General features: G+C 58.0%; 3 protein-coding genes across 3 annotated transcripts in view; 2 read left to right on the forward strand and 1 right to left on the reverse strand.

The window, feature by feature from the left end:
* PRUNE1 (prune exopolyphosphatase 1) overlaps positions 1-305 on the reverse strand; it is a 4,515-nt gene extending 4,210 nt beyond the window's left edge. Inside the window, exon 1 of the mRNA XM_041403947.1 lies at positions 172-305. The gene's annotated coding sequence lies outside the window, so the exon portion shown is untranslated. The remainder of the gene's footprint in view (positions 1-171) is intronic.
* Positions 306-356: 51 nt separating this feature from the next.
* Positions 357-7,197, forward strand: MINDY1 (MINDY lysine 48 deubiquitinase 1). The gene is made up of 12 exons (XM_041403998.1): positions 357-419; positions 2,406-2,462; positions 3,010-3,330; positions 4,064-4,323; positions 4,416-4,473; positions 4,556-4,620; positions 4,726-4,884; positions 5,582-5,684; positions 6,138-6,280; positions 6,355-6,537; positions 6,617-6,781; positions 6,881-7,197. The coding sequence occupies exons 3-12, from the start codon at positions 3,096-3,098 to the stop codon at positions 6,923-6,925; spliced, it is 1,416 nt and encodes a 471-aa protein (XP_041259932.1). The 5' UTR covers positions 357-419; positions 2,406-2,462; positions 3,010-3,095; the 3' UTR covers positions 6,926-7,197.
* A 570-nt stretch (positions 7,198-7,767) lies between these two features.
* On the forward strand, positions 7,768-12,776 carry CERS2 (ceramide synthase 2). The gene is made up of 11 exons (XM_041403953.1): positions 7,768-7,996; positions 9,122-9,295; positions 9,676-9,793; positions 9,885-10,003; positions 10,189-10,246; positions 10,327-10,377; positions 10,568-10,660; positions 11,028-11,156; positions 11,233-11,339; positions 11,446-11,599; positions 11,805-12,776. The coding sequence occupies exons 2-11, from the start codon at positions 9,123-9,125 to the stop codon at positions 11,931-11,933; spliced, it is 1,131 nt and encodes a 376-aa protein (XP_041259887.1). The 5' UTR covers positions 7,768-7,996; position 9,122; the 3' UTR covers positions 11,934-12,776.
* The last annotated feature ends 250 nt before the right edge of the window (positions 12,777-13,026 follow it).

The raw sequence follows: 13,026 nt of genomic DNA on the forward strand, positions 1-13,026 counted from the left end.
CCCCCCCCCAAAAACCCCCCCTCAGGGGGGACCCCCCCAAAATTCGGGTGCAGCCCCAGAATTAAACCTTTAATCTTCTTATTCTTCCTCCTCCTCTTCCTCCTCCTCCTCTTCCTCCTCCCCCCTGGCCTCAATCCGCCCTCAGGGCCGGCCGGACTGTCCCGGTATCACCTGGACTGTCCCAGTATCCCCCAGTCCGGCCCAGTAGAAGCCCAGACTGTCCCAGTCCAAGCCCAGACTACCCCAGTATGTCCCAGACTGTCCCAGTACAAGCCCGGATTGCCCCAGTATCCCCCAGTATGTCCCAGTCCCCTCAGGGCCGGCCGGAGCGAGGGGCGAAGCAGGCCGCGAAAAGGGGGAAAAAAAAGGAAAAAAAGGAAAAAAAAGGGGGAAAAAAGGGGAAAAAAGAAGAAAAAAAGGTAGGGAAGAGGGTAAGAGCCAAGCCCGGACTATCCCAGTATGTCCCAGACTGTCCCAGTACAAGCCCGGATTGCCCCAGTATCCCCCAGTATGTCCCAGTCCGTCCCAGTCCGGCCCCGCCGCCCCTCCCCCCGCGCCGCAGGGGCCGCTGGGTGGGGGCGGGGCCCTTCCCGGCATCCCCCGCGCTGGGGGGGCTCGGGGGGGACCCCAAATCTCCTCTTTTCCCCCCAAAACCCTCCCGTGACCCCCAAACCTCCTCTTTTCACCCCCGGCACCCCCCAGCCCCCCGCTGAGCCCTCCCCAAAAAAATCCGCTGCCGATTAAAGAGGGAAAGGAGAGGGGGAAAAGGGAAAAAAAGGGGAAAAAAGGGGAAAAAGGGGAAAAAAAGGGAAAAAAAGGGAAAAAAGGAGGAGAGAAGGAGGAAAAAAAGGTGGAGAAAAGGTAAAGGGGGGTTGGAAAGGTTGGAAAGGGGGGTGAAGTGGGAAAAGAGACGGGGAGGAGGTGGGGGAGAGAAGGGGAAGGTGGAAAAGGAGGGGAAATAGAGAAAATGAGGGAAAATGGGGGAAAAAATAGAGAAAATGGAGGAAAAATAGAGAAAATAAGGGGAAATGTGGGGAAAAAATAGAGAAAAGTCAGGAAAATGAGGGGGGAAATAAAGAAAATAAGGGAAAATGAGGGAAAAAAATAAAGAAAATAAGGGAAAATGAGGGGAAAATAGAGAAAAGTCAGGAAAATGAGGGAAAAATAGAGAAAATAAGGGAAAATGGGGGGAAAATAGAGAAAATGGGGGAAAAATAGAGAAAAGTCAGGAAAATGAGGGGAAAAATAGAGAAAATAAGGGAAAATGAGGGGAAAAAATAAAGAAAATAAGGGAAAATGAGGGGAAAAAATAGAGAAAATAAGGGAAAATGAGGGGAAAAATAAAGAAAGTCAGAAAAAAAGGAGCATAAACAAGGAATAAAGAAGGGAAAGGAGGGAAAAAATAAAGAAAATAAGGGAAAATGAAGGGAAAAATAGAGAAAAGTCAGGAAAAAGCATAAACAGGGAATAAAGAAAGGAAAAAATAAAGAAAATAAGGGAAAATGAGGGAAAAATAAAATAAGGAGAAAGAAGGAAAGTAAATAAAATAAGGGAAAATGAGGAAAAAAATAGAGAAAACACAGGAAAGAGGAGCAAAAAAAGAAAAATCAGAAAAAAGGAGCATAAAGAAGGAATAAAGAAGGGAAAAGGAGGAAAAAGAAGGAAAAAGGAGGATTAGGGGAGAAAAATGAAGGAAAAGAAGGAAGGGGGACCCTTCTCCTTCCCTTGTGCCTGTTAAATGGCACTGCATTTTATTATTTCATTTTATTTTATTTTATTGATGTTAAAAATTTTATTTTATTTTAAACTTTTATTTTATTTTAAACTTTTATTTTTAATTAATTTTATTTTATTTTTTATTCTATTTTAAAATTTATTTTTAATTCTATTTTAAAATTTAATTCTATTCTCTTTTAAAATTTAATTCTATTTCATTTTATTTCATTTCATTTTATTTTTAAACTTAATTTTATTCTATTCTATTTTTAAGTTAAATTATATTCTATTTTATTTTATTATCTTTTATATATTTTTTCCATTATGTTTAATTTCATTTCCATTTCATGATCGCTTCCTCATTTTACATCTTGCTTCATGTCATTTAATTTAATTTCATGGCTTCTATTTTATTTGTTCAGTATTTAGTGTCAGTCTGTCAATTAGAACAAATGGGTTCACACGTCTGTAGTTATTAATTATCATCCTTATTTATTTATCCATTTACTTCCCTATCAAAACATTTTCCTTTTATTTATTTAATGAATAAAACTCCTTATTTATCACTCAACTCCCTACCAGGACTATTTATTATCTGCAATATTTTATTTACCTATGATTATTTATTTATTTGCTTATTTTTAAAGTATTTCTTTCTATTATTTAATAAAAATTTGGGTTTTTTGCAGGAGTTTCCAGAGGCCCAGGACCCACCTGAGCAGAATTAGGGGCTCAGAGGATTCCAGGTGAGCTGGGGCAGGAAACCCAGGCTTGGAAAGCAGAATTTGGGAATATTCTTGATTTTTCCAAACCTCTTGCCTGTTTCAAAGCCAACGTAAAGAAATGGGGGAGGAAAAAAAAAATCCCACCTAGACGAGTTAAATTGGACTAAAATTTACTTATATACCTATATATAAAAATATCATATCTATACATATGATATATGAAATAAAAGCAAGGAAAAGGGAGGAAAAACAAGGAATAAAGAAGGAAAAGCAAGGAATAAAGGAGGAAAAGGAAGGAATAAAGAAGGGAAAACAAGGAATAAAGTAGGAAAAACAAGGAATAAAGTAGGAAAAGGAAGGAATAAAGTAGGAAAAAGGAGGAAAAACAAGAAATAAAGAAGGAAAAATAAGGATTAGGGGAGGAAAATGAAGGAAAAGCAGGAAAAGAGCAGAGGGTTAGGGTTATATATATAGATATATATGTATATAATATACATATATAATTTTTTTTTTTTTTTATATTTCTACCTCTGTATTTTCCTGAAATAGCCCAATTCTCCCTCCTCAGGCTGAGTTTGGGATGCAGCTGCTCCTGGACAGACCCAGAGAATTCCCAGGAGCCTGATCGGAGCCGGAGCAGCCCCGGGGGGTCCCATGGAGCAGGGGGGGAGCCCCCAGCCCCAGCAGGAGGCTGAGGGGGGGGACGGAATCCCCGGGGCTGGGGACGCAATTCCCGACGTCGGGGATAGAATTCCCGGTGTTGGGGATGAAATTCCCGGTGTTGGGGATGGAATTCCCGGGGCTGGGGACGCAATTCCCGACGTCGGGGATGGAATTCCCGGTGTTGGGGATGGAATTCCCGGTGCTGGGGACGGAATTCCCGCTGTTGGTGACGGAATTCCCGGTGTAGTGGATGAAATTCCCGGTGTTGGTGACAGAATTCCCAGCATTGGTAACACAATTCCCGGTGTTGGGGACGGAATTCCCGGTGTTGGTGATGGAATTCCCAGTTTAGGGGATGAAATTCCTGGTGTTGGTGACAGAATTCCCGGTGCTGGTGACACAAATCCCCGGGGCTGGGGACGCAATTCCCGACGTCGGGGATGGAATTCCCGGTGTTGGGGATGGAATTCCCGGTGCTGGGGGTGAAATTCCCAACGTAGGGTATGAAATTCCTGGTGCTGGGAGCACAATTCCCAGTGCTGGGGATGGAATTCCCGATGTTGGGGACACAATTCCCAATGTTGGAGGTGGAATTCCCGGTGCAGGGGACAGAATTCCCGCTGTTGGTGACGGAATTCCCGGTGTAGTGGATGAAATTCCCAGTGTTGGTGACAGAATTCCCAGCGTTGGTAACACAATTCCCGGTGTTGGTGATGGAATTCCCAGTTTAGGGGATGAAATTCCTGGTGTTGGTGACAGAATTCCCGGTGCTGGTGACACAATTCCCGGTGTTGGTGACGGAATTCCTGATGCTGGTGATGGAATTCCTGGTGTTGGTGACGGAATTCCCGATGCTGGTGATGGAATCCCTGGTGTTGGTGACGGAATTCCCAGTGTTGGTGACACAGTTCCCGGTGTTGGTGACGAAATTCCCAGTTCTGGCGACACAACCCCCGTAGCCAGCCCCTCCCCACCCAGGACCGCCACCGGGGCCCGATCCCGGGGGGCACCCAGCCCCGAGCGACCCCCGGGGGTCTCCCCCCCCCAGCGGCAGCAGCCCCCCGAGGATTTGGGGTCCCCGCCGGGCGGGCCCCCCGAGGAGCTGTACCGCGTCAAGTGGATCCGCTGGAAGGGGCAGCGCACGGCCGTGGTCACCCAGAGCCAGAACGGGCCCTGCCCGCTCCTGGCCCTCATCAACGTCCTCCTGCTGCGCTGGAAGGCAAGCCGGGGCCGGGGGGGCTCGGGGGGCACCCCAAACCCCCACGGGGAGGGTCCCAGGGACGGTGCCCAGCCCCCTCTGGCCGCCCCCAGGTGAAGCTGCCCCCGCAGACGGAGGTGGTGACGGCCGAGGAGCTGATGGCACATTTGGGTGAGCGGGGACCCGCCGGGGCTGGGGTGGGGGGCTCCGCTGGGACCCCCGCATTCCTTGGGGTGACCCCGCTGCCCCGCAGGGGATTGCATCCTGGCCACCCAACCCCGGGACACCTCGGAGGGGCTGCAGCTGAACTTCCAGCAGGTGAGGAGCGAGCCGAGAACGTCCCCGGGGGAGCTGGGCTGCCTGCGGGATTTGGGGTGGCACCTTCAGGAGTGACCCCCCCCCCTGTTTCTGCTGCCCCCCCAGAACATCAGTGACACCATGACGGTGCTGCCCAAGCTCTCCACGGGGCTGGACGTCAACGTGAGGTTCACGGGGGTCTCAGATTTCGAGTACACCCCCGAGTGCATCGTCTTCGACCTCCTCAACATCCCGCTCTACCACGGCTGGCTGGTGGACCCCCAGGTGAGCCCCCCCCCCTGCCTGGCTGGGGGCTTCTGTGGGGGCACAGGAGGGACCCCAGGGCTGGAGAACTCTGCTGGGAGCAGCTGGGGGTTGTCCTGGACAAGGGGACCGAGCTGAGGAGGGATGTCCCAACCCTGGGAGGGCTCGGGGCAAGGTTGGATGGGGCTTGGAGCAACCTGGGGGTGTCCCTGCCTGTGGTTTTTGGGGTTCTAGATGAACCTGGCCTAGCAGGAGGTGTCCCTGCATGTGGATTTTGGGTGTCCAGGTGAACCTGGCCTAGCAGGAGGTGTCCCTGCCTGTGGTTTTTGGGGTTCTAGATGAACCTGGTCCTGCAGGAGGTGTCCCTGCATTTGGGTTTTGGGGTTCTAGATGAACCTGGTCCTGCAGGAGGTGTCCCTGCCTGTGGATTTTGGGGTTCTAGATGAACCTGGTCCTGCAGGAGGTGTCCCTGCCTGGGGTTTGGGGGTCCGGATCAACCTGGCCTAGCAGGAGGTGTCCCTGCCTGAGGCTTGGGGGAATCCAGACCATCTCCAGATGATCCAGAACTCCCCAGCCCAAAGCCCCCGGTGCTGTTTGGGATGTGGCTCTGGGCCTGAGGCTCCTCTGGCCGTGGCAGGCGGCTGCACTGGGTGGTCCCGTCCCTGGCAGACCCCTCCACGCCCAGCAGCAGCCCCCCCCTGTCCCCGCCATCCCCCAGAGCCCCGAGCAGGTGCAGGCCGTGGGCAAGCTCAGCTACAACCAGCTGGTGGAGAAGATCATCACCTGCAAACACGCCAGCGACTCCGGCCTGGTGAGCGAAGGTAACGGCGGCGCTGGGGGGCACAGCTGGGCACCCCCAGCCCCCCAGCTGTGTTTGAGGGGGAGACGGGAGCCTTGGCCCCGAGCTCCGGATTTGTGTGTGGTGTTGTGTTAAAGTGTTAGGTTAAAAATGTGCTGAAAAGAATAGAGAGATGTCGTCAGAAGGGAAGGGGAGGGGAAGGAAGGGAGGGAAGGGAAAGGAAAGGAAAGGAAAGGAAAGGAAAGGAAAGGAAAGGAAAAGAGGAAAGGAAAGGAAAGGGAAGAGGAAAGGAAAGGAAAGGAAAGGAAAGGAAAGGAAAGGAAAGGAAAGGAAAGGAAAGGAAAGGAAAGGAAAGGAAAGGAAAGGGAGAAGGAAAAGAAGAAGGAAAGGGAGGGGAAGGGAAGGGAAAGGAAAGCTCGTGACTGTCAGGGCCCGAGGCAGCTGCTTTTTGGGAAGTGCCACGGCTGTCCCGCAGGGCTGGCGGCCGAGCAGTTCCTGCAGAGCACGGCGTCGCAGCTGACCTTGCACGGGCTCTGCGAGCTCACGGCCCGCGCCCGCGAGGGCGAGCTCGGCGTCTTCTTCCGCAACAACCACTTCAGCACCGTGCTCAAGCACCAGGTGCGGCCCCGGAGCCCGCTGCGCCCCCCGGGACCCCCGCCCCGGCCTCGCTGTCACCTGTCCCCCCTGCCCAGGGCCACCTCTACCTGCTGGTGACCGACCAGGGCTTCCTGCGGGAGGAGGGGGTGGTGTGGGAGAGCCTGCACGGCGTGGATGGGGACAGCTGCTTCTGCGACAGCGACTTCCACCTCAGCACCCCCCCGGGCACGCGGGGAGCCCCCCAGGAGCACCGGCTGCAGCAGAGACAAGCGGAGCAGGTTTGGGGACAAGTGGGGGACACGCGAGTGCCATCCCGGGGATCCCAGAGGTGCTGACCCCCCCCTCTCTTTTTGGCAGGATTACATGGTGGCCCTGTCCCTGCAGCGGGGCCAGGACCCCCCCTCGGTGCTCGGCGACCTGGAGCTGGCGCGGCAGCTGCAGCACGAGGAGTACCAGCAGCACCATCCTCATCCTCACCATCCTCATCCTCCCCCTGCCGCTCCTCAGCCGCTCCCAGCGCAGGTAACCCGGGGTTCCCCCCAGCCCTGGGGGGGTTTGGGGGGGTCTCTGCAGGTCCCCCCCCCCCTCCCCAAGAGCTCAGTCCTGTCCCTGTCCCCACAGCGGCGGTCCCGGCAGAGGCTGGATTCGGACTGCACCCTCCTGTAGCGCCTCGAGCCCGGGGGTCCCCGCACCCAGAGCCCCCCCAGACCCCGCTCTGCCTCCTCCAGGGGTCCCTGCGGGGCTGGAGATGAGGGGTGTGACCGTCTGAACCCACCCCAAACTTCCCAGTGGCCTTAACACGGCGGGGTCGCACTCGGGGGGGGTCCCACAGCTCAGTCCGTGCTCTGGGACACGGGGGGATGGGGGGGGACAGGGACCCCCCCCCCCGGCTCAAAATGTGGCCTTAGCCCTTGGCAAGTAAAGGACTTGGCCCCCTGCACGCGGGTCTGGCACCCTGACACTTGGGGGGGTTGGGGCAATCGGGGGGGTTTGGGGGGTTTGGGGTCACGGATCCTCTGTGGGTTTGGGGGAATCAGAGGGGCTTTGGGGGATTTGGGGTCACCGTTCCTCCGGGGTTTGGGGGAATTGGGGGGTGTTTGGGGGATTTGGGGTCACGGTTCCTCTATGGGTTTGGGGGATCGGGGAGGTTTGGGGGAATTTGGTCGGGTTTGGGGTCACGGATCCTCCAGGGTTTGGGGAATTTGGGGGATTTGGGGTCACAGTTCCTCCGCGGGTCTGGGGGAATTGGGGCCCCTGGGTTTTGGGGTGCACAGGGCTGTACAGGGGTGTGCAGAGGGACATATAAGGGGTACACATGGGGTGTGTAGGGATGAGCACAGGGCACACAGAGAGGGGGGTATAGGATGTATAGGGGGCACATACAGGGCTGTCTATAGGGTGTCTGTGGGGCACACACAGGGCTGTCTATAGGGTGTATAGGGGGCTGTCTATGGGGTGTCTATGGGGCACACACAGGGCTGTCTATAGGGGGTGTATTTGGGATCTATAGGGGGCACCGCGGGCTCTGTAGGGAATGCATCGATCCCATCTCGGCGGTCGATTACTCACGCCTAGGCCCCGCCCCGCCCCACGGCGGGCGCCTCTCCCCGCGGCGTTGCGGTGACGTCACTCCCGGCGTTGCGGTGACGTCACTGCCGCCGCTGCCTGGCGCGGGGCGCGCGCGGGACCGAGGGGGGCGAGCGGCGGCTCCGTGAGGCGGCTCCGTGAGGGCTCCGGGTGAGTGCGGCCGGGCCGGGGGCGCACGCGGGGGCTTTCCCCGCTCCGGGAGGGGCCGCCCGGAGAGCCCCGCGGGACGGTCCCGGCTCGCCCGCGGCCGGGCCTTTCTGCGGGCGTTGGGCGCGCACCGGAGCCGTGCCGGGCCTCCATCCGCGCTCGGTCGGGGTCGGGCAGGGCCCCCCGGGGCCCACAGCGGGGTCGCTGCCCCCCGGCCCGGCACGGCGCGCCGCCCCGGGCCCGGAGCCCTCCCGGTGCCGTTTCTCTGCCCGCGGCTTGCCGACGTCAGGGTTTTGTCGGTTTCCAGCAGGACCGCCGCTAAAATCGCCCCTGGGGGAGGCTCCGGTACCGGCACACCGCGCCGTGCCGCCGGTGCCCCGGGGCAGAGGAGCTGCCGGGCCTGACCGGGGCCTCACCCCGTCCTCCCACGCTCCCCTCCCGTTACCTGCCCGCGGGAGTCGGGAATTGCGGCACCTCCCTCCCGCCTGCCCTTGCGAAACCGGCCGCGGTGGTTCCTCTTCCTCGCCCAGCCGGGCGCAGCCGCGATCCCTCGGGGATCCCGGGGGCTGCGAGCCCATCCCGACCCCGCGGGGCTCCCCAAAAGCGGCCGGTGGGGAGGAACGGGGAGCCGGGATGCGCTGAGCCCCGCTGCCCCGGCCGGAGCGCTTTTAAGGCACAAAGGTGCTCATTGTGCCCCCAGCAAATCCCTAATCCCGCGCCGGTGCTGTGCCTGGCCTCGGCAGGCTGGCGGTGGGCTCCGGGACTCCGTTTCCCACCGGGAATCGGGTTTGGATCGGCCTCGGGATGCGCACGCGGCTCTCGGGAGGGAAACCGAGCTCGGGGGATTTCTCCCCGCTCCCGGTGCGGGCGCTGGAGGCCGGCTCTTGCCTCGGGCTGCCGGCTGCGAGCAGGACTGGGGCCCCTGTTAATGATCACCCTCTGACCTCCGGGCTGCAGGGAGCAAAGTCCCTCGGTGCCCGAGCCGAGCGCCGGCCGCTCCGAGGGGAACTCACCGGCTTCTCCCCGGGAGCCGAGGTGGAAATTGGGGTGCCTGGTGGGGCCGGGGTGGGATCAGTCGTCTCCTCGGAGATGCCCCCCTCACCTCTCCCCGTTTCCCTCCCCCCCCAGCATGTTTCAGACCTTGTACAGCTATTTTTGGTGGGAACGGCTCTGGCTCCCGGCAAACCTCACCTGGGCTGACCTGGAGGACCGGGATGGGCGAGTCTATGCCAAAGCCTCTGACCTGTACATCACCCTCCCCTTGGCCTTCCTCTTCCTCGTTGTCCGGCACCTCTTTGAGACGTGAGTCCCTTCCCTGGGGGTGGGGGCGGATCCTGAGCCCCCCGTCCAGCTCTGCCCGTGCCCTGGGGGCTGTGGCTGAACCCCGGGGTGTGGCACCCTGTGCTCAGCCTAGCTGGGGGTCCTGATCCCCCCTGACAAACCCGCGTGCTCCCCTTTCCCCACACAAACGCGGCGTTTAGGCAGAACAATGGGAACAGACCCGGCTTTGTTGGGACAGCAAGGGGGGGGGGGCCGAGCGGGGACAGCCCGTGACAGAGGGACCCCGGGGGGCTCCCTGTGGCAAAACCCACCCTGGAGGGGGCACAGCACTGAGTGCTTGTATGACAAAATCATCCAGGTGACAGGAATGGGGACGTTGGTGTCCCCAACTCCTTCCCCAGGTACGTGGCCACCCCTCTGGCCGGGCTCCTGAACGTCAAGGAGAAGGTCCGGTTAAAAGCCACCCCCAACGCGGTGCTGGAGAAGTTTTACGCTGCCACCAGCAAACACCCCAAGCAGGTGAGGGCTTGGCGGGGGGGGTCCCCAGAGGTGTGTCTGGGGGGGCTGAGGGTGGCTGTGTGACGCAGCGGGGCCGCCCTGCCGTCCCCAGGCCGACGTGGAGATGCTCTCCAAGAAGAGCGGCTGCACCGTGCGCCAGGTCGAGCGCTGGTTCCGCCGCCGCCGCAACCAGGACCGGCCCAGCCTGCTGAAGAAATTCCGGGAGGCCAGGTGAGACCCTCCCTCCCTCCCTGCCTGCCGTCACTGTCCCTCCACCCTGGGGGGCTCTGGGAGTCCCGGCTTGGCCAGGAGCTGCCCGGGAGGGTGGGAGATGCGGGATCCGGGGCCGGCGGGTCCGTCCTCCTCCCTCCTGCTCCCCGGTGCCCGTCTGAGGACAGTCTGCTTCCTTTTTCCAGTTGGAGATTCACCTTTTACCTTATTGCTTTCATTGCTGGCATGGCTGTCATAGTGGATGTGAGTATTGCCCCCCTCCCCTTGCTCCCCCAGCCCCCCTGGCCCCTCTGACTTTGTGTCTCCCCCTCCCCATGCTGCAGAAACCTTGGTTCTACGACCTCCGGGAGGTGTGGAAGGGATACCCCATCCAGGTGAGCATGGATCCCATCCCAGCTTTTCCTGACCACCAGGATCTGCAGTGGCAACTGGAGGTGCAGGGGTGTCTCCTGGCACCCCTGGGGGTTTGGGGGTCCTCAGGACACCCAGATGGTGCCCACAGGAGGGGACCAAACCCCTCTGGGGGACACAGAAGCCCCCCCACAACCTGTCCCTTGCCCCCAGAGCATACTGCCCTCCCAGTACTGGTACTACATGATCGAGCTCTCCTTCTACTGGTCCCTGCTCTTCAGCATCGCCTCCGACGTCAAGCGCAAGGTGGGGGCTCGGGGAGGGGGTGGGAGGCACTGGGACATCTCAGGGTTTTCTTCAGCCTCGTGGTGGGCAGGAGGGAGCAGCTGGGAGGATGTGGGCTCAGGGATGGGGTGGGAGGCACTGGGACATCTCAGCAGGGTTTTCTTCAGCCTCGTGGTGGGCAGGAGGGAGCAGCTGGGAGGATGTGGGCTCAGGGATGGGGTGGGAGGCACTGGGACATCTCAGCAGGGTTTTCTTCAGCCTCGTGGTGGGCAGGAGGGAGCAGCTGGGACACACAGGGGCCGTGGGATGGGGGTTTGCTCTGGGTGGGATCCAGGCTGCTGTGACCCCCCCCCCCACTTTGCTGAGCTCCCCGTTGCTTTGGGCACAGGACTTCAAAGAGCAAATCATCCACCACGTCGCCACCATCATCCTCATCAGCTTCTCCTGGTTCGCCAACTACGTCCGTGCCGGGACGCTCATCATGGCCCTGCACGACTCCTCGGATTATCTGCTGGAGGTTGGTGTGTCCCCCTCCCCTGCTGCCCCCCGTGCTGGGCCCCCTCCCCAGCTCACCCCCTCCGCCCCCTCCTCAGTCTGCCAAGATGTTCAACTACGCCGGGTGGAGGAACACCTGCAACAACATCTTCATCGTCTTCGCCGCCGTCTTCATCATCACCCGCCTGGTCATCCTGCCCTTCTGGTGAGCTCTGCTGGGCAACGGGGAAACTGAGGCAGGGGCTGGGGGAGCCTCGGGGTGGGGGGTGGGATGCTGGTTCTGCCCGTGACAGGATGGCTTTTCCTGGCAGGATCATGCACTGCACGATGTTCTATCCGCTGGAGCTCTACCCCGCCTTCTTTGGTTACTACTTCTTCAACTTCATGATGGTGGTGCTGCAGTCGCTGCACATCTTCTGGGCCTACCTCATCATCCGCATGGCCCAGAAGTTCATAACTGGAAAGGTGAGAGGGGGGTGTCGTGGGGGAAGGAGCCACTCGGGGTCCTCTGCCGGGGAGACCCCCAGATCCTGAATCCTGAATCCCAGCTGCTCTTGGCTCACCAGATCCCCTCAGCGGGGAGAAACCGCTGTGGTTGCAATGGGGAAACTGAGGCACGGCAGGAAAATGGGGGACTGGTGCCTGAACCCCCTTTTCCCTCTGCGCACAGGTGGTGGAGGACGAGCGGAGCGACCGTGAGGAGACGGACAACTCTGAGGAGGAGGAGGAGGTGGCCAAGAACGGGCCCCTCTCCAACGGCCACCCTGTCCTCAACAACAACCACCGCAAAACCGACTGAGTGCCCCGGACCCGAGAGCTGCCACCGGCCCGGCCCCTCCGGCCGCTCCACACCGGGACCCCGGAGCGTCTGCCGGGCCCCACCCCTCGGGAGCGGGGCCGCAGCTCTGCCTCACACTCACCGCTGGTGCCCTTCCACCTCTCACCTGCTGCCTTAATCCACCGCGGTTCCCCGGGACCGGCGGGGAGCCCACCGGGACGGCTCCATCCCCCCGGGGCGGCTCCTTCCCGCCCCGCAGCCCCTGGGATTGGCTCTGGCCCCTTGCCGGGCTCTGTGTTATTCCTACTTTCCCAAGCATTCCTTCACCGGGGGGAGGGGGAAAAGCCCCTTTCCCTGAGCTGGAAAAGCCGGCTCAGCCCCTGCTCCGCCGAACCGGGAGGGAGGAGCAGGGAATTCCTGGGTGTTTCAGGATGACGGGATGACACTGTGGAAGTACTTGGGGGAAGGAGGCTGCGGGGCTGAGTCACTCCTTGTGCCTCACAGAGTTTAATCCTCTCTCATTTCTCTTCGGTAAATGGATTTTGAGTCTCTCCCTCTCCGTGGCCTCTCCCAGCTGTAACAGGACAAATTTCCAACTTGATTTTTCCTTTTTTTTTTTGTTTTTTTTCTCCTTTTCTTTCTATTTATTTGGAAGACAGAAGGAGCCGGGCTTGGCTCTGTCTCCTGCATCCTTTGGGATGCTGTGAGACCTCCCAGCACGGAGGGGTGGGGGGAAAAAGGACCAGTAACCAATGTCAGACCAAAACGTGTTTTGTTATTCTTGGTTTTTTTTGGTTGGGTTTTTTTTTTTTTTTTTTAATAAATAAAAGGTTAAATATATTAAAAGTTTAAAAAACTAATAAACTTGGGTAAAAAAAAAAAATACAGGATTTGGGCATGTTCTGTGAGTGGCACAGTGGCCCTGGGTGGGAGGTTATTTTGGCATAGATCCCTTAGGCAGTGCTAAAAATGGGCAGAGTTGAGGATTTTGATGGTTTTTATGTATTTTTTTTTTCTCCTTAAAGTTCTCCACGTCTTCAAGCCCAGGCTGGAGCGTGGGTTTGGGTTCCCTGAGGAGCTGCAGCCCCGCTGGGATGACAAAGCCTCCATTGAG

The sequence above is a fragment of the Onychostruthus taczanowskii genome, unplaced genomic scaffold (genome assembly GCF_017590055.1).
Source record: "Onychostruthus taczanowskii isolate IOZ18803 unplaced genomic scaffold, ASM1759005v1 scaffold207, whole genome shotgun sequence".
In the NCBI taxonomy this organism is placed as follows: domain Eukaryota; kingdom Metazoa; phylum Chordata; class Aves; order Passeriformes; family Passeridae; genus Onychostruthus; species Onychostruthus taczanowskii.